The 21,057-nt window shown below is 42.4% G+C and overlaps 1 protein-coding gene across 1 annotated transcript in view; it reads left to right on the forward strand.

The window, feature by feature from the left end:
• LOC126456200 (luciferin 4-monooxygenase-like) overlaps window positions 1–21,057 on the forward strand; it is a 95,852-nt gene that overhangs the window by 16,726 nt on the left and 58,069 nt on the right. The window contains exons 2-3 of the mRNA XM_050091954.1: window positions 9,151–9,361; window positions 17,091–17,388. Of these exons, the coding sequence (XP_049947911.1) occupies window positions 9,151–9,361; window positions 17,091–17,388 (509 nt within the window). The remainder of the gene's footprint in view (window positions 1–9,150; window positions 9,362–17,090; window positions 17,389–21,057) is intronic.

Consider the following 21,057-nt stretch of genomic DNA (forward strand, 5'->3'; position numbering starts at 1 on the left):
TCTTGAAACTCTTCACACGATTCCGTTTTTGGTCAAGCGTGAGCAATCGCGGAACCCGTCTTGCGGATAGCTTTCTCATGTCCAAATGTTTATGCAAAATATTATGTACCCGTTAATTCGAGATTCCCACAGCACTAGCAGTCTCACGCACCTTAACTCTTCTGTCATTCATCACCATATCATGGATTTTATCAATGATTTCTGGAGTCGTAACCTGCACAGGGCGTCCAGAACGTTCAGAATCACTTGTGCCCGTATGGCCACTACGAAAATGTTGAAACCACTTATAAACTGTTCTGATCGAAGGTTCAGAGTCACCGTAATGTTTATGAAGCTACTCTTTAGTCTCCTGATGGCTTTGCATTTCATAAAGTAATTTTTAATCAACTCACGAAATGTTTTTCGTCCATTTTTTTACAATCACTCGACTTCCTTGATTCACATGAATGCCAAACACAAAGAAATAGACCAATATGGGTGGAACGTGGTGTGCTTTCTTTCCAAAGATGCTACTAACTAAGCTTGACCTCGACACGCGCTGGTGGTGCCATCTCTTGGACTTTGCACGGACTTTTCAAACGCCCCTCGTAAGTGCATCTAAATGAGCACATACACTGAAAAGCCAAAGAAACTGGTACACCTGCATAATATCGTGTAGGGCACCACGAGCACGCAGAAGTACCGCAGTACGGCGTGGCACGTACTCGACAAATGTCTGAAATAGTGCTGGGGGAATTGACATCATGAATCCTGGAGGGCTGCCCATAAATCCGTAAGAGAACGAGGAGGTGGAGGTCTGTTCTGAACAGCACGTTGCAAGACATCCCAGATATTCTCAGTAATGTTCATATGTGCGGAGTTTGGTGCCCAACGAAAGTGTTTAAATTCGGGACGTCTGGGGTGTCGCATTGTCCTGCTGGAATTACCCAAGTCCGTTGGAATGCTTAATGGACATGAATGGACGCAGGTTATCAGACAGGATGCTTAAGTATGTGTTACCTGTCGTATCTAAACGTATCAGGAGACCCATATCACTCCAACAGCAGCATCACAGAGCCTCCACCAGCCGAAGTCCTCTGCTGACATGCAGGATCCACGGATTCATGAGACTCTCTCCGTAACCGTTCACGTCCATCCGCTCGATACTATTTGAAATGAGACTCGTCCGACCAGGCAACATGTTTCCAGTCATCAACTATCAAATGTCGGTGTTGATGGGCCCAGGCGCTGCGTAAAGCTTTGTGTCATGCAGTCATCAAGGATAGACAAGTGGTCCCTCAGCTCCGAAAGCCCATATCGATAATGTTTCGTTGAATGGTTCGCACGCTGACTCTTGCTGATGGCCCAGCACTGAAATCCGGAGCAATTTGTGGAAGGGTTACATTTCAATCACGTTGAACTATTCTCTTGTCGTCGCTGGTCCCGTTCTTGCAGGATCTGTTTCTGGCCGCAGCGATGTCGAGGATTCGATGTTTTACCGGATTTCGTGAAATGGTCGTACGGGAAAACCCCCACTTCATAGCTACCTCAGAGACGCTGTGTCCCATTGCTCTTGCGCCGACTATAACACCACGTTCAGACTCACTTAAATATCGCTAACCTGCTGTTGTAGCAACAGTATCCGATCTAACAACTGGGCCAGACACTTGTCTTATATAGGCGTTGCCGACCGCAGCGTCGTATTCTGGTTGTTTATATATCTCCTTTGTACATATCTCTGTATTTGAATACGCCTGCCTACATTTGTTTGTTTGGCGCTCCAGTGTATATTACAATAGACATAATATTACATTTTATTACATGGCTCGTTTCCAAGGAGTGACTTGAGCATACTTTTCAGTTACCCAATCAGCGTATAGGTGAATGGTCAGGATTCTATGGACAGACAACAATGCTACAACATAAGTGTGTTATTTCTCGTGCTAGCTACGCGAATTATTCTTTAGTCTTCTTACTGTTAAGAATGTTCTCTCAGGATACTGGAATGTCTCACGTCCGTCGGCCGTCGTAATTTAATATATTATTATTATTATTTTTATTGTTGCCGACTTACGTGGTGGGCCTTAATAAAAATGATATTTCATTAAATTTTGATTTACCATTAAATGCTTTTGTGAAGTTCTCCGTTTTAACAATATTAATCTTAAATTATTTTTTACGTTAATGAACGTTAGACTCGCTGAATCTTAAAACATGAGCATATAAGTTGAACAATGGAATAAACTTTTCATATTAATTTCCTCGGCTAGTCAGTTCACTTTAAAGCAAAAAATCTTTAGTTACTAATTACAATTGCGGCCCACACACGCGCGAGAGTATTTTTTCTTACCTCCGTTAACCATTGCATTGTAGTCGGAGTCCTGGCTCTGGCTCTCGGCTGTGGTACTGAAAATGAGAACCTTAAAGGTACGTATTTTCTGCAGCGTTGGGCGGCTGTGGAGAAAAATGTATATTACGTTAATAACGGGCGAGTTTTTCGCTTCCGCTAAATTTTATAAGTTAATATCGCCACGTAATGGCGTCGTTGGCTGCATCGGCCACTGCGATTGTTGAACTGTAAATTACTCGAATGCAGGTTAATTCAAGGAAGGCGGACATGAAATCAGGATCACCTCTTACAAATCAAAAGTGAACAATAATATTAAATCAATATATTATCTGCTTAATTAGCACAAATATGCTTACAGTTGCCAGCACTCACATGATGTCCGTCTACACGCTCTCAAGACAAGAGAAGAAGTGAAGACGACTAAAAAATTAACAAAAGAGCGTATCTTTTCGTCTCTTTAAATCATTTTGTTATATTTCTTGCACTCGAAACTTACACAGAGAAATTTTTATAATACGGAGAAAAATTTATGTTCGCCTGAGCGGTTAGTGTCCACTTATTATTCAAATTTTAAATGTCTCTTATTTAAAAATACTGTTTTTTAAGTCTTTTATTATCATTATTTCGCTGGGGACGCTATAAATGGTAGCCAAAACGTTAAAGGTACGGTTTATTGTTAGGGAAAAAAATGTTCACTGGAGTGACCTAAAGACAACGGCCTTGCGGCAGTGATAACACCGGTACCCGTCAGCTCACCGAAGTTAAGCGCCGTCGGGCTTGTCTAGCACTTGGATGGGTGACCATCCGGTCTACCGAGCCCTATTGGCAAGCGGGGTTCGCTCAGCCCTTGTGAGGCAAACTGAGGAGCTGCCTGATTGAGAAGTAGCGCCTCTGGCCTCGTAAACTGACATATTGCCAGGAGAGCGGTGTGCTTACCATATGCCCCTCCATATCAGCATGTAGTGACGCCTGTGGGCTGAGGATGACACGGCGGCCGGTCGATACCGTTGGGCCTTCATGGCCTGTTCTAACGGAGTTTAGGAGTGACCTAGAGCTGCGCGAGCACAATCGGGTCAATTAGCCTTTGATATTTTATTCCATTTGCACTTCAATAACTGCATTTCTGGCCTTCACCCACATTCTTCAATGTGGAATGTGTGGGAACTTTTAACAATGGTTTCTATGTTCCTCTGTGGTTTTGTTTTGGCAATACTGACGTTAATGCAGAAATCAGTGACTTAAGATGCATAAATTTTTCTCTAAGCTGCGCTGTTATGTCGTCTAACTATGGTACGCACATATTTCTTCTGAAATAGTCTTCTGGAATAGTGGTATCCCACATTTGAACTCTGTGTTATGAAACAATACGAGGGACAAGCAGTTCGATTTTGGCTTCTTTTGCTACCACCTTTATTTGAGAGAAGAGCCCTTGGAATCTGAGATGTGCATTTTCACTTACGTCACTCAAAACGTCACAAACATGCTGTAAGAGTTATGTTATCTGTGAGGGATCACAGCCGTCAGTTCGAAGTGTTGTACTTATAAACAGAGTTAATGGAAACATTTCTTTAAGTACAGTAAGCGAGACCAGGAATTCAGTCTTCTGTACCGCAAGAAAAAGCTGGCTAGCCTTGGCCAATGTATCCGGATTTTGGATCTCTTTCATCACTTCCAGATTGTAGAAGGGTAAAACAGTAACATTTTCTCTGTCCCTGATGTATCGCAGGTTTCATTTGCCAAAATAGCAAAAACTATGACCTATGTATTCTACTGATTATTTTTTCTTGAATTAAAGATACAAAACGGATATTATTTGACTCTGGGTGACCGGAATTGTGTAAAGAGCTTTTAATGGTGCGGTTTTTGTGGACCTTCTGAGAGCGTCATTCGAGTCTGGGTCGGTTCTATGCAGCTGTAGAGCTACTGTATTGCGTGCTCCCTGCAATGGTACTTCCTGTTTTACCAACAGCAAGTCAGTTTCTGCTACGGGCACAACTCTTAGTTTGTTGTCTTGTATTTTTTTTAAAGTGCGGAGTTCATTTGAGTGATGACATCTTACTGTTTGTGTGTAACGCTGACAACAAAATTATTAGCAACCAAAACATTAATTTGTGGTAATGACTTTGTTCGTGTTCCATTTTGTAAATACCCTGCATACAAGCGCACCAAACTTGTTCTTTACGGAATACAACACAATATTTACGCAGGGCCCCACTTAGTTTTAATGAGTACGCCAAGCAAGGAGAGCATTTTTACAACTGATACTGGAATGGATACTTCCCTTTAGGCTCCGTGATCGGACACGCAAAATCTTTAGGTGGCATCCAAGGTTCAGTAACAGCCTTCCGTGTCAGTTCACTCAAGAGGACTGTGATTTATGTAAGCAGCAATATCAAATGTTAAATCAATGGAGAAGACGTACCTGGAACATCCACAGAGTCTTCGTTCCTCTGGATCTTATAGCTGGAGTTCTCTTGTTAATTCTCAAGCAGTAGTCATACAACTTCTTGTTGAGGCGACTGATTCATCAGCATGATCTAGATGCACGTAACCTCTTGAACGAAATTCAATATCGAGCACTGTCCTCGTTCCGTTTTACAACTGTGCACGTAAAATACTTTCAACACCACCTCCATCTTAGTAGGTAGCCATCTGTCTATTGCGTAAAATTGAGGATGAAACTTCCCGCATGGTAGGCAAAAATGAAGCACAACGCAAGTGTTCGATTCCACGAGAACCAGTCGGTGCTACCAATGTAAAAAAACTCTCGCTTAAACAATGATTTTAATTAAGTTCGAAGATATTCGGGTTTCATACCAACGCGTTTCCAAAATAATGCGTTCATGTCACGGATTATACCTAAGTAATTTTACTAGTGGTCATAATAAGCGGCAAAGGCGTAGCGAAATTCATCATATTATTCGCCAGTTCATGAATTAATGGCTAGCTATACTTAAGTTACAGAAGTGTAGCCGGATGCATAATTACTTAACTCCGCTTAAACCTTATTAGTGCGTGTAGAAAACCTGATTAATCTGTAAAATAATTACTGGTGCGTAATACTGTGTGACTATTACGTAGTTCACTTAGATTACCATGACATCAAACTGAAGCCTGAGAACTATAAGATTATTAAAATACTGTATAATGGGGATACGATATACAAAATTCTTTCATGATTATTTCGGTGGGGGGGGGGGGGGGGAGGAGGGGAATTGATCCTTCTCATCCCCCTGCCCGCCCCCTCCCCCACTCACCCTAGTTACGTCTCTGAACAACACTAATGCACTCTGGAGGCCGTTCTACTTGCCACAGACAATTACAACTGTCATTATTTACATAACTGCGGATTATGTATATATATATATATATATATATATATATATATATGTGTGTGTGTGTGTGTGTGTGTGTGTGTGTGTGTGTATGTGTGTTCGGAGTTACAATGATATGACATCCGACCATGTCTTCAGAATGCCTGATTTTGTCAGGCAATGTAATTATACAAACTGGTATTTCTTAATCTAACATTGTTGTTGCTTACATTTTTTTTCTCTCCTTCGTTACGGCGGTGTGGTCATTGTGTTCAGCTACACTGCCAAATAATTTTACGCATTTCTTATTGTATCTTATTGTTTGATGTAACAATTGTACGTATGAATAAGTGAGTAGCCGCGTGTCTGACATCCAGATTGCTTTGTTGCTGTTAGCTCATAGGTTTGTGGCTTTTGCCGCCATATAATTTCCCTTATGAAACTGCAATGTGGGGTTGAACGATCTATGAAGTTAGAATGGTTAGCAAATGCCGTTCCTCAAGGGAGTCTGAAATAATGTATCGACGAGACTACGTGTTTCAAACGTGAAAATTGCATAATTTTTCGTTGCTATTTTTCCGTTGACTATAATGTACCGTTAATATTACATGGTAGAACCTTTCCATGTAGATTCTTCCGTACATTTTTAAACATTATCTGAGGGTAGACTTCCTCTAGGTGATTTTGTTTGCTTTCCTTCGTTAAATGTAGATCTTTTTAAGATATGCTGTGGATTGTGGTTCTGTTATACATACCTGAAGTCATCGGTTCTGCACATGTAAAGACAGACCGCCCTAAGAGAACATTTGGAGATCGTTGGAACGGTCGTTCAGGAAACGCAATATGGTGTGCACACTCACCAAACTTAACATTTCTGTCTTTTATCTGTGGCGAAAATTAAAACAAGACATCTATTACGAAACACCGACGAGTCCAATAGGCATGACACGTCCTATAACATGAGCCAGTGCTGCCGTTAATTCCAGGTTAAATTCAATGTGCAGTATTGTTTCTCCAGAATCACTTTATAGCGTGTATCAATGCTCAAATTCAACATTTTGAACACTTAGTATGACAGCTGTCGTAAGAAACACACCAACTGTAACTGATTTACGTGTTTGCTTAGATTTGATATAACAGAGCAGATGTTTGTGCTACCTCTTCTCCTGATGGCGGGGCGGTGGTTATTGGTATTAGATACTATTTGATCACGTCCCATACATGTTATGTCGCTGTAGTTCTCGCAGAAGCTTCTCGCTAATTCCATATAACAGAATCAGTGTCGTAATTCGACTACTACAAACGATAAAAATTACTTACGAATGTCAGAGAATTCACCATATTGTCATATAAAACTTGTGGCAACTGCGCATCGATATATTTATTGTTTCTGAATATATTGGGTATGGCCTGTGTTAGGTGCCTCATCGTGTATGAGCCGTGGGAAATCGGCTTGTAGTTTCGGCCCTGAATGGTTTGTCATTCCAGTCGGGCAGTTCTGGACAGTCAGTCAAGCAGTAATGCACGGTACTAGTCCGCACAGTGTCAACTGATGGAAATACTTTCGTATGTTTCAGACTCCGATTTTTGACAAGTGAGAGAGCAGGATTCCATGCAGAATTTATACAAAAACCTACTTCTCTATTTATAAAGTCACTTGTAAATTTAATTTCAACAGCTTCCTTAATAACATTATGCAAATTGCTGGAAGTGCATGCGAGAATCTCTGTGTTGTTATATTCCATAGGATGACCGGTGCCAAGACGATGTTCTGCAGTGGCCGATTTGCTCGACTATTGTAAGCGTGTGTGCCTCTTGTGTTCAGTACACCGGTCCTCCACAGCGCTTACATGCTTTAACTGCAAGGAATACGCAAACCAACATCATCCTTTACGGAACCTCAAAAGGACACTGGTCATAGATGATGATCGAAAAAAACATTTCGCATCATATTTCCGCAAAATACGACCAATTCTGTCCGAAATTCACACCGCGTAAGACAAGAAGGCCGGACACTTTGGTGCCACCTCGGTATTATCATCATTCACCCGGTTAACAATTGGTCGATAGCGCAACACACGCCTAATCTATCTTTAAATTTAACAATCCTGACGGCAGGTGACCTCTAGATAGGCTAACTCAGCTGACAAAGTTTCACGGTCCGAGATAACAGGGGCCCTGTGAAACAAGGAACGAAGTACCCTATTCATGTTGAGTCGGATGATGACAACTATCAGCCTGCAGATAAATCAGTGTGAGTAGGCTTCCTATAAACGGCATGTCCCAAAGTATCATCCATCTTCCTCGTGACCAACACATCAAGCAAGGGTAGACAGGCATCATTTTCCACCTACATCATAAAATGAATATTCGGTTGGATTGAATTAAGGTGTTCTAAAAAGTCGTTCAAACTGTCTCTGACATCATTCATCTTTGGTTTGTGTTGGGGCTAGTGTTTACAGTGTGCGTGTGCGTGTGCGTGTTATATCTTTACGGAGTTTCCTGAAAACCGAGCTTTTAAATTTGATTGCATGGCTGTTTCTTGCTGCAGTTGTGGACGACAGAACCCGGCTGCATTCCCGTAAGTTACCTGAACATTCTAAACCCCGGCAGGAGCTAAGGTCTCACACAGTTTTATGGTCGTTCGGTTTTGGAATATTCTCGATAGTTTGGAACTTGAACTCGCGTTTCATTTCATTATGTGGCTGCAGATACTTATTTAAAAGCATTTATTACACTAATTCTCGTTAAGTTAACGCGCATCGTGACTTGCAATTTACGCAGCTAGCATCTGAATTAAGGATAGACATTCCGCACGTGCTCCAAAATATCAAACTTTACACCACGCAGATTCATTTCTGGGTAATGGTAGATCTAAATTTCATATGTTTATTTCTGAATACATAGGACATATTAATATAATTTCCAATCAACGTACGTTCAGTGAAAGTTTTTAGATTTTATTAAACGCAATAATTAAATTTCGGAAGCTGTCTGTGAGAAATTATCTGGTACTGAAGAAATATTTCAGAGCCCAGGGTAGGAGTGTGCGATCCTCCCCTCAAAGAGCCAGGTTTATTCGAACAGGGCCGCACAATTGCCCAATTCCTTGAGCAGGCTCGACAGTTTACTTTTAGTTCAAGCATTCCAGCAGCGGAAGGTTGCAATCTTACCTCTACATAAGAAAGCACGGTTTCGTGGCAATACGTACTGATAAATCTCGCCCGAGCTTCCATCCGCGTCGAGTGATTTAAAACCCACGAAATTTCGGCCGGATATTCCTCGGCCAAGTAGTGACTATTTTTTGGTTGCTACTACAATCCTTATATAGTTGCAGTGCCTTCGGTGACGTCACTGGTGCCAGCTTCAGGGCCATACAGTATGACCGAAGCGCACCCTGCCGAAAGCTCGCGGATTTTAAGCCACATGACGCGGGTGGAAGCTCGAGTGAATTTTACCAGACCTACCGTAGTTTCTCAACACGCAGTGCTGTTGTGGTGTGTGCAGGTGTACCCTGGGGAGCCGGAGGTGCGGCTGTCGTTCCGGGAGCTGGCGAGGCGTTCGGCCTGCGTGGCCGAGGAGCTGCGCATGCGAGGCGTGGGCCCCGGGGACGTGGTGGCGCTCGGCTGCCGCGTCGTGCCGCAGTTCGCGCCGCTCCTCATAGGCACCCTCCTGAGGAATGCCGTGCCAGCGCCCTTCAACCCAGATCTCGACCAAGGTACACATTTTCACTCTTGGTTTCTTATTTACAGGGGAACTACTGAAGGCGTTCAGAAGCATGCTGCTAGAGAGCCAGTCCTTAGTTTCCGTCAGTATAAGAATGTTACGGAGGTGGTCAGTAAATGTTGCGATACACCAGTGTAAGCCCAAGCTGATCTGTCTTCTGCGCGGAAGATCTCACCCCGAAACAAAACTGCTTCATAAAGTTATGCAAAGTATCTACCTACAAGTAGTTAATGAAAATGGTGACCCTAATATTGAATTCCAGGTACCCGTGTTCCCATCATTTTCGGTTAACTGTTTTTATGAGAGGGATTTATTAATTATGAAATCAAAAGATGACCCAGGTAAGTCCCAAAATTCTTAGTGTGCACCAAGTGTTAACGGACATTACAAGATTATTAATGGGGTACACAACAAAAACATGAAAATGAGACATGAGACTGATGTGCCCAGTACCAAGCCATCTTTATGTGCTTCCATTCACTGGCTGTCAATTATATAACGTAATAATCTCTCTTGCTCTAGGAATGAATATACCATCTTTTGCAAGTAATACCTGCATAAAGCAGTTATAATATTTGTAATCTCTTCGATGCTATGCCCGATTATGTACTTGTTTTGTGCTGTAAGAAGTGTCAGTGTTTGTCCAGTTGGAACTATGTTCCTGTCCGTAGTTTTGTTTTGTACCATGGTTTAAAATCTTTATGAAAACAGATGGTTAGTACAATCTTCAAAATAAGCATGTAAACGTCGTTGTCTTAGTGCGGTGGCGTCGCCTGGTGACCAAGCTTGTAAACACTTCACGTGGTGTCCAAAGCTCATCGACTGTCTTCCAGAGTTGTCGTTGGCGCACCAACTTTACTTATGTACCTGTTTTTTCTGCTCTACTCCTTGTTGGTGGTATGCGTATTTTATTTAGCAAGTTTTATGTATATGACAAACCAGTGTGGAGCTGTATTATTGTAACCGGAGTTAAATTTCTGGATGGTATGTAGTTTTTCTTCTTTATATAATTTGGTTCATTGTGTATAATTGTTGTAAGATCATTTAGATTACTACACTAACGTTATTCTATCCATGCACTGTAGATCTGAAGATGACAGAAACTGATCATGAAATAACCTCTTTCGCATCAAGCAATCTCGGCTTTTAATGTTACAAATTTACATGAAACTGAGTTATGATATCCAACAGTACGTTTGGGAAAGGTAATTTAACAGGGGAAGTGTGTTGGTGTAACTCGACTTCCTGACGTATTAGTGGCGTACGACATAACCACAAAGTGAAACCAGCGATTGCACGGTTGTGCTGGAGGTTATTTGTCTGGAGTAAAGCCATGTACGGACGTGAAACGTGGATGATAAACGGTTCACACAAGAAGAGAAAAGAAGCTTTTCAACTGTGGTGCTACAAAAGAACGCTGAGGAATATATGGCCACATCACGTATCTAATGAGATAGTTCTGAACAGAATTGAGGAGAAAAGAAATTTGTGGCCCAGCTTGACCAAAAGAAGGGGTCAGTTGACAAGACACATTCTGAGATACCTAGCGATCAGCAATTTAACGCTAGACGGAAGTGAGGGGGATAAAAATCGTCGAGGAAGACCAAGAGATGAATATACTAAGCAGATTCAGGAGTATGTGGGCTACAGCTGTTATTCGGAGATGAAGAGGTTTGCACAGGATAGAGTAGTCTGGAGTGCTGCGTCAAATCAGTCTTCGGGCTGAAGATAACAACAAACATTTAATTCTGTTCTGCCCTAACTATCTGGTGCCGCGGGATATTCATATCATTATGCGTAGGTGGACGAGTAGATTGAGCGTTGCAGATGGATGTTGCCGAAGCTAGTCCATCAAAGCAGCCTCCTCACAGCAGTGAGAAATCTGACTGCAGTTGGCCTCTGTCTGTCTAGTCTCACATCACTCTGCCACAAAAGTGAACTCTGTCTTCTTCTAAGTCTGTCATCCAAGTGCCATCTGCTACCAGAAAGATATCAGCCACTAGTGCTGTCGGCCACATGTGTGAATAGAGCAATCCATTTCTTGTACTCGCTCTGCTCAGAGTCCTTTGAGAAACCCAACTCACCAATGAATAAAAAGTTCATATAGCGCTAGCCAACAGTGCAACTTTTGCGACGTTCATTTCTCGCACTAGTGCATAAAAATCGGGCTCAAGTCGTCTGTCTCCCCTCTCGCACTGTTTTGAGAACTAGATGAATCAGGCCTAGATCAGGTCTCGTTTCTTTAACTACCAGTCCACAGTCTCCTTTCGAAAGTTTGGAAAGTGGTCAGTAGCCTCCACTTCTTAGATGCCTTTTGTAGAACACCTCACTAATAGATTTCACAACTGTGGGACAGAAAAGTTTCCTTCATTCCACCTCTTTTCCGTAAACTTGCTGGCAAACGTCCAGTGCCGTCTGCAGATATCATATTGAGAGAAGGAATACATTGTGAAACATCCTTTGTTGCAGGTGGTGGGTCATCACACGCTATCTGTTTATCGTATTCGCTGGACCTACGTGCTGTTTGTTCTCCCTTCCCAAATGTCTCAGAAGAATTTTGTTGCTTCCATCAAGGTGGTTCCAGAAGAACAATGCGGATCCAAACTACCTGCATTGGGCGGCCAGGAGCGTCTCTGCTTCCAGTCGACGTCCCTCTTTTAAGTTGCCCCAATGTTCCCCTGGTAGCGACACTTCAAGGTGTGCTAGTAACTGACCTCGCTTTCTGTTAAAGCTGGCTGTTCATGGGCTTGGCTTTGGCGCCCATAGACAGGCTGACCAGACAGCTGACATCCCTGCCGAGCAGGTCTATCTCGACTCGTTCACCTATGTGTGGGAGATTTTATAGTAGTCGGGTCTGTGGTCCGGATGGGTCGGATTGTTGGCGAACCGCCACCTGTTAGCCCCAACCTCTACCAGCTAGTCCACACTCCGCCAGGCTGGGTCCGCCAAGCAGTTGCTGTTGCCCACACACAGACTGATGGCTAGTGGGTCGGTGAGCGAGTCGCGCCCTTGTCAGGCTGTGAGTTGGTGGCTAAGTGAATGTACTACGTTCGTGCATTGATTGGCCTGTACAATGACTGCCATAGCCCGCATTATTTAAATAAAAAATGAGCTGATCAGCCTACACAAGCCTTAAATTGGTGTCAGAAGTGATTTGCATATTAGAAAACTGAAGTGTCAGGTTGGGAATGGCTTGACACTGTTCAACTTATACTGTAATCTCTAGAAGAAAATCTGTTGAGAGTTCAGAAGTACATTAAAATGACTGAATTGCGTTCACTGAAGATTTCATGTTAAACATGGTCGTCTGTGCAGTAGAAGCCAATGCAAATAAGTCGATGATGTCGAATGATAAACTTTGCAGTTATGGGAACTAAGGAAGACTGTATACAGTACGAAGCTGACGTAGGCTATGTAGATAAGCTGCTACCACTACGATATATGGACAGTGATGATAATTCATAGAATTATCATTAAACAGCGTATTGTAACTTACCTTCTAGACATTTCAACTGTGATTTTAATTTTAGGAAGATGCTTTGGCAAAAATAGAGTTAATCAATTCGCTCTAACGTCAGAGACAAAATGTATAAGCCAACTTTATATTTAAAGTTGTTTCGACGTCCAAGTATCAGGGAGTTCTAAAGGAAACGATGAATACAAGTGGCAACTCTAACAAGTGTGTAGGATAATGAGTCATTTGTCGGAGTTGCATATTTTGTAAATGGTAAGTAATGAACAATAGAATAAGTATTTACGAATTACTCGTGTGCTATTTGAGTATGTAGGATGACCGTATGGCGAAAGTCAATTAAAATGTGTTCAAACGACACTTGGAAATGCAGTCGACTATGGTCCCCGATAATAGCCAATATTTCGATATGTGAACAAGTAATCAGTTTCAAGACAAGGATGCAACTAAGGATCGCTGTGCGTTGCAACTTAACCATTTATCTGCAGGGCTGCGCTGTCGTGGAAACCAAAAGACGGCGTACAGAGAAAGATACCACTTAGTAGACATCGGGTGGCACCACATAAGTTGATTAACGTCAGACGTTATCGATAGTGAAATGTTTGTTAGCAACAGGTGAACAATTAACATTAACCGTGTCCATCTGTTTTTGAGAGAATTTCAAACAGAAATTAATGTGAGTCTATTTATATGGTCAGTTGCTGGTTCTATCGCAACAGTTACTCAATAACACATCCCAATAACTGGAAGTGCACGCCAGAATCTCTGTATTGTTATATTCCATAGGGTTTCCGGTACCATGGAAATCTCATCATTGGGGCAACCTTCTGGGATGAACCTTCAGGCAAACAATAAGTTGGAATAAGATAAACTTACCACCTTCTGGTCAGGTCCTGAATGGAAGAAAGGAAATTCAAAAACTCGGTGTGGTTTTTATCCCACCCAAGGCTTTACCCCCACTTACCCTACTCAAGACAGCACCCGCTGAAATGAAACGATTTTCGTCGTGTAATGCTGCTTCATGACATGCATGATGCAAGCTGACGACTTGCAAATTTTTGTAATGCATGACGAAGACCAACTGCAATTTCATACTTCTCAGCAACTGGGAGGCGCTTCAGTAATTTACAAATTGCTTCCACAATCTCAAATCAAAGCGTACTCCTGAGATTGTGCATCTTGAGCTTTCACCAGCGTAACGAATATTCAAATTGTTTACGATAATGCAGTCAGGAAACGCTCTCGACAGCGTCCTAAATTTTGACAGGTAAATACAGCGTCTTGTTTCGTTACACAACTGGAACTAGAGACCGCTGTACTTGGCAGTTTACGCTCTCAGAGCCGAGGCTGTGGCGGTGCGGAAACCAAAGACGGCGTATGCAGAAAGACAAGATACAAAGTAAAGAACTAACGCCATCACAAAACCAAAGATACTTTCCGCAGGTAGTATGAACAACTTGATAGAACGTATATTCAGGAAACACGATGTGAAATGCGTTGTTTGACCACAGTCTAAGATTAGGGACCTTTTATGGATTTTTTAGTGGATTATCCTGTTTTGCTAAGACGGGTATCTACTGTATTCTCAGTAGTGGTATGCCATACATTGCTCAGACAATTAGGGCTGCACAGGACAGTTGTGTACAGCATAATCGGCACATAATCGTAGAACCGTTGGGCATATCCTGTAACTTCTGATGTTTTACTTGAAAATAATAATATAGGGTTTGAAAAGAAGAGTCAACGAATTACGCACTAACATTACTGCATTTAAGGTTCACTTTCGCGTTGAAATAATTGTTCCAGTTGTTACCCAAAATCAACAACGTCGCGTTTGTAAGAAAATGACGAAATGGGACAAATCCCTGTAGGTGTTTTGGGGTAAATCCCCGCAGCTCCGACAATATGACTGAAATTCTTCAACGAAAACCCCACAAAATATGACACTCAACACACATTGCGTGAGATTATCTTACCTGATGATATAATTCCGCTGTCTGAAATAAAGATATAGGGGAAAATTTCTCGCAAAACGTAGAAATCTGGGCCTCTAACGTCGATATCCAACGAGGAACGAATGGAAGAAGAACGCATCAGGAAGAAAACACTTGCTACTGAGAAGGAAAGACGTGCCAAAAAGAGGAAAGAGCTTGCTATAGAAACAAAACAACTGAAGGTAGATTTCAATACATCAGTACCAACAAAAGGAAGGAAACAGATCAACAGCTAGTTGACTATTCTTCAGGATCAGATTCAGTCTTCGCTCATGATGACAGTAGTTTAGATACAGATATGGACTTACTATTTGGTGGAGAAGTATCCGAAGAAGAAGAAGAAGAAGAAGAAGAACAAGAACAGCTTAGAACCTTATGGAATTATCAGAGGACCTAACGATGTACACTATTTACACTACTGGCCATTAAAATTGCTACACCTAGAAGAAATGCAGATGATAAACGGTTAATCATTGGACATATATATTATACTAGAACTGACATATGATTACATTTTCACGCAATTTGATTGCATAGATCCTGAGAAATCAGTACCCAGAACAACCACCTCTGGCCGTAATAACGGCCTTGATACGCCTGGGCATTGAGTCAAACGGACCTTGGATGGCGTGTACAGGTACAGCTGCCCATGCAGCTTCAACACGATACCACAGTTCATCAAGAGTAGTGACTGGCGTATTGTGACGAGCCAGCTGCTCGGCCACCATTGACCAGGCGTTTTCAGTTGGTGAGAGATCTGGAGAATGTGCTGGCAAGGGCAGCAGTCGAACATTTTCTGTATCCAGAAAGGCCCGTACAGGACCTGCAACATGCGGTCGTGCATTATCCTGCTGAAATGTAGGGTTTCGCAGGGATCGAATGAAGGGTAGAGCTACGGGTCGTAACACATCTGAAATGTAACGCCCACTGTTCAAAGTGCCGTCAATGCGAAAAAGAGGTGACCGAGACGTGAAACCAATGGCACCCCATACCATCACGCCAGGTGATATGACGAATACACACTTCCAGTGTGCGTTCACCGCAGTGTCGCCAAACACGGATGCGACCATCATGATGCTATAAACAGAACCTGTTTTCATACGAAAAAATGAAGTTTTGCCATTCGTGCACCCAGGTTTGTCGTTGAGTACACCATCGCAGGCGCTCCTGTGTGTGATGTAGCGTCAAGGGTAACCGCAGCCATGGTCTGCGAGCTGACAGCCCATGCTGCTGCAAACATCGTCGAACTGTTCGTGCAGATGGGTGTTGTCTTGCAAACGTCCTCATCGGTCGACTCAGGGATCGAGACGTGGCTGTACGATCCGTTACATCCATGCTGATAAGATCCTGTCATCTCGACTGCTAGTGATACGAGGCCGTTGGGATCCAGCACGGCGTTCCGTATTACCCTCCTGAACCCACCGATTCCATATTCTACTAACAGTCATTGGATCTCGACCAACAGGAGCAGCAATGTCGCGATACGATAAACCGCAATCGCGCTAGGCTACAATCCGACCTTTATCAAAGTTGGAATCGTGATGGTATGCATTTCTCCTTCTTACACGAGGCATCACAACAATGTTTCACCAGGCAACGCGCTCAACTGCTGTTTGTGTATGAGAAATCGGTTGGAATTTTTCCTCATGTCACCACGTTGTAGGTGTCGCCACTGGCGCCAACCCTGTGTGTATGCTCTGAAAAGCTAATCATTTGCATATCACAGCATCTTCTTCCTGTGGGTTAAATTTCGCCTCTGTAGCACGGCATCTTCGTGGTGTAGCAATTTTAATGGCCAGTAGTGTACTAGGTACCAAGGTAGCTTTACCTCAGTACCTGAACTCTTCCAGTATGTTATAGAACTCCGCCTTTCATGGAGAAAAATGTATTATCCTTTTACAATTTCTTTTGTTAAGTATTATGCTCCAATTTACAACACATTGCAGTTAACAGTGTGGAAATTTTTGTGTCAGCTAAATTGTAAATATCTCTGTAATTTACGATCATTTAGAGCTGGAGTTTGGATGGATTACAGGCAACAACCAAACCTATGACTTCTGTTTGAAGTCGGTGGAAAATTGACCCCATCGTTGACCAGAATATCAGAAAAACTGAAGATTTAGGGATTTACCGCCACCTATCCTATGTTTACAATGGGCTTCAGTCTCACCCAGAATGTTATTAATTACTGCACAGTGCACTATAGGGGTATTGGAAGATCGTCACATGTACGAAGTGCGACACCTGTGTTACAGAGGAATTAAAGATGGTGGTGCAGCAGACCCTGAAGCCTAAGCTGTTGGTGAGCCAGGAGCCGGCGCTGTCGGCAGTGGGGGAAACAGCAGGGTGCCCCGTTCTGCCGCTGTCCCAGGTGGACGGCTGGCTGCAGCGAGACGCAGACCCGGAGCGGGCGCTGCAGGCGCTGTCCCCGCCAGACGCGGCCGGCTGGCTGGACTCGTGCGCCGCCATCCTCTGCTCCTCCGGCACCACGGGGCCGCCCAAGGGCGTCATGCTCTCACACCGGGGGCTGCTCACCTTGACTGTCGCCTTCGGGTACGTTCATTCTCTCTCCACGTATCCGTCTTCTTTGTTACATCTGTCTTAAAACAGGTATCGAATAGACGCTCTACGTTTTTCTCTGTCCAGTGTCTCTTCGTTCACCTGCTCCTAACTTCGTCTATTTTGTATGTCATACAGCATTCCACTAAGTCTTCTACTTCCCTCCCTCTCTTTCCTCCAATCCTTCCTACAATGTCAGGCCTACTTCTCCTTTCCACTCTCTCTCTCCTCCATTTCTTAGGTATACTCTTACTTCTTCATTTGTCAATCTGTCAGTCCATTTCACTTCTACCATTTTTCTTCGCAACCACACTGTTCGCTGACGATGCTGTGCCTACAGTAAAGAATCCTCGCTGAATGGAAGTATGATACTGTGAGAAGACACGGACAATATTTTCACGTTGTGCAACGAATGGCCGCTCTCTTCGAATGTGCATAAATGTAAGAAAATAATCGTAATACAAAGAAAGCCTGGTAGTATCGGAATACACGATTAGTATTAAACTTTTGCAACCTGTTACATCATTTACCTACTTAGAAATGACACTAACAGCGATATGAAACGGAAATAATACATAAAATCAGCAGCAGTGAAGGAAAAGTTCGTTTGTTGGAAGAATTCTGGGAAAGTGCTGCGCCTGTGTGATGGAAGTCTCATGTAAGACATTAGTATGATCGAGCATCTTGAATCCTCATCAAGTAGGTACGAAAACAGACATCAAACGAATACAGGAAACTACTGCTAGAGTCTAAAGAAGTCAGTATAATTTCTTGCAATATGCGTCCACATCTTCTATAATTTTTTAAAATGAAGTCCTCTAGCTTTCAGCTATTTTATTTTACAATTGCAATTGCCATTTCCAGGAATCTACCAAACATAACTCAACGTAATGACAACCATGTAACGTGGGAATGACAGTGTGTAGAACCAATTTTTTAGTTCGTTGACATTGATGTACTTACAAGATTTTGGCATATACGTTTACAGTAGGCAGAGATTATAACGTAATATGCACTACTCAACAATACTAAACAACATTTCATTTTATATACTGCAATACAGTGTATATATCACGTCAGATTGCCACAAAGTGGGCACTAACAATATATTACAGCAAATGTCTAAACCAGTTGAGAAAATTTTTATTTCTGTTCATTTAGTATGTATTGCGGTTATTCTTTGAAGGCGCTATAAATTTCAATTTTTTCTAGAGCGTCAGGCTGCAGGTGTTGCGGTTGTAATTTAGTAGATGTGCGCAAAGCGAAGATTTACAGTTCCCGCTGAACACATCTTGGCATCCCTATTATTTTAAAAAACCTATCGGAACTCTTTTTGCTGTCAACAGTTGTTTCACCTTTTCAAAAGCACTTTTACCCATAGAAATTATACTGCTAATTTCCACCGCACAGTTTATTTTCTGCTACCAAAGTTCCTTTGTACTTAGAAGATTTTACTTCTTCCGAGGGCTTTCCTTCTAATTGAATTTTCACGGAAGCCTCATTTCGTATTCTTTCTTACTTTTGTGGGGACTTGTCAATCAGCGTACTTTACGAGAGCAACCAACTCCTGCTGAGACAATGATTCTGTGTGGCACGTAGGCCAAAAGTCTGTGAGCACTGAAGGCAAAAACGTAAGTGGAAAAATTTTACATTAACAATAAAAATTCCTGTTACTCCTTTCAATGGCCAAGCGACATGCACAGTGAAGAGTAGCTCCTCCTCCGATTCAGCTTGGTTACATGCATATTACTATTATTATGCTCCATGTGGCTTCTAATGCTTTGTTTATTAGCTTCCGAGCATAAATATTGAGAAACATTGATGACGAACAACACCTTTGAATAACACCTGCCTGCCTGTTTATAGCCATTCCTTACTATCACGTTGTGTCTCGTATATAGTTCCTTTTCACTCTACAGTTCTTTCAGTCGACATCAGCATCCATCATGGTCTTCTGGATTGCAGACAACTGTGAAACGCTTTTTTGCCTGCTCCATTAAATATTACTTCGTAGTCTCCACGATCAAATTCTCCTTTCTTTACCATCGCTCTTCACTAGTCCTAAAATATTGATGCTGTACCTCTTAATACATCTTATTTTCCAGTTTACCATTCAATTCGGCGACCTTACATTCAATGTTCAAATCCCCTGTCGAGATTTTACTTTTTTCTCCTGGAAAAGCATCCACCCAGAGGTTCGAATGTGGGTATATTAATCCGGAACTATTCTTCTCTTGACCTGCCATGCTTACGAGATTCATTTAACGAGACAAAAGACATCACTAGGGTCTTACATGCCATAGCCTCATCCACACCTGCGTGCACACTCCGCAAACCTATGCAAACTGCATAGTAGAGCGTATTCGTCCCAGTATTATCCATTTGCTGTTCTACTCTACTGGAGTATGGAGTGAGGGATAGTGATTATATGATTCAGTAAGCTCTTGAATGGGTCTAATATTATTCTCGTGATCCCTACACGAAATACACGCCTATGTTGGTAGTACACTTCGAATAGCGATACGCTAAATTTACCGAACAGGTATTGACGAGGATGGCTTCGCCTTTCGTCCAGAGATTCTCATTTTAGTTCCATACACATTTATGTACCACTTTCTTGTGAATTGTAGTAACCTTCCATCAGAAAACAACGAAATTGCCGAAGAGGTGTGTACATTACAACATATAGCAACAAATAACGTATATAATGCTGATACGGTGGACAAAATGTATACAAAATAATTACATAACAAAATCAGGGATTAGATAAAGAAATAACGATAGCAAGAGAAGCAGAACCAGCAAAAGCAAAATACATTTCTTTACCGTATTAAGATGCAGTATCAGACAAAATAGCCAAAAATTTTCTTAAAACTAGTGGACGAATCGGTCTCCGCAGGAACAAAGGAGGGATAATAGTCTGACACATCACACGCAAAAGAAAACCATTCAAATAATCAGGGATTCGTAAAATCAAATATAGTGAATGTGAAAGTATCTGTGTGGAGTAAACAGGAGGATGTTTCTCCACCAGATTCAGAGAAAACCCAGACATAAGCGGGAACTGTAAATCTTCATTAAGCATACATACACAAAACTTCAGTCACAGCACCAACAGTATCGAGGAGTCTTTAAATGTACACTACTGGCCATTAAAATTGCTACACCAAGAATAAATGCAGATGATAAACGGGTATTCATTGGTCAAATATATTATACTAGAACTGACATGTGATTACATTTTCACGCAATTTGGGTGCATAGATCCTAAGAAATCAGTACCCAGAACAACCACCTCTGGCCATAATAACGGCCTTGATACGCCTGGGCATTGGGTCAAACAGAGCTTGGATGGCGTCTACAGGTACAGCTGCCCATGCAGCTTCAACACGATACCACAGTTCATCAAGAGTAGTGACTGGCGTATTGTGACGAGCCAGTTGCTCGGCCACCATTGACCAGACGTTTTCAATAGGTGAGAGACCTGGAGAATGCGCTGGCCAGGGCAGCAGTCGAACATTTTCTGTATCCAGAAAGGCCCGTACAGGACCTGCAACATGCGGTCGTGCATTATCCTGCTGAAACGTAGAGTTTCGCAGGGATCGAATGAAGGGAGAGCCACGGGTCGTAACACATCTGAAATGTAACGTCCACTGTTCAAAG

This window comes from Schistocerca serialis, chromosome 2 (genome assembly GCF_023864345.2).
Source record: "Schistocerca serialis cubense isolate TAMUIC-IGC-003099 chromosome 2, iqSchSeri2.2, whole genome shotgun sequence".
NCBI classification, from domain to species: domain Eukaryota; kingdom Metazoa; phylum Arthropoda; class Insecta; order Orthoptera; family Acrididae; genus Schistocerca; species Schistocerca serialis.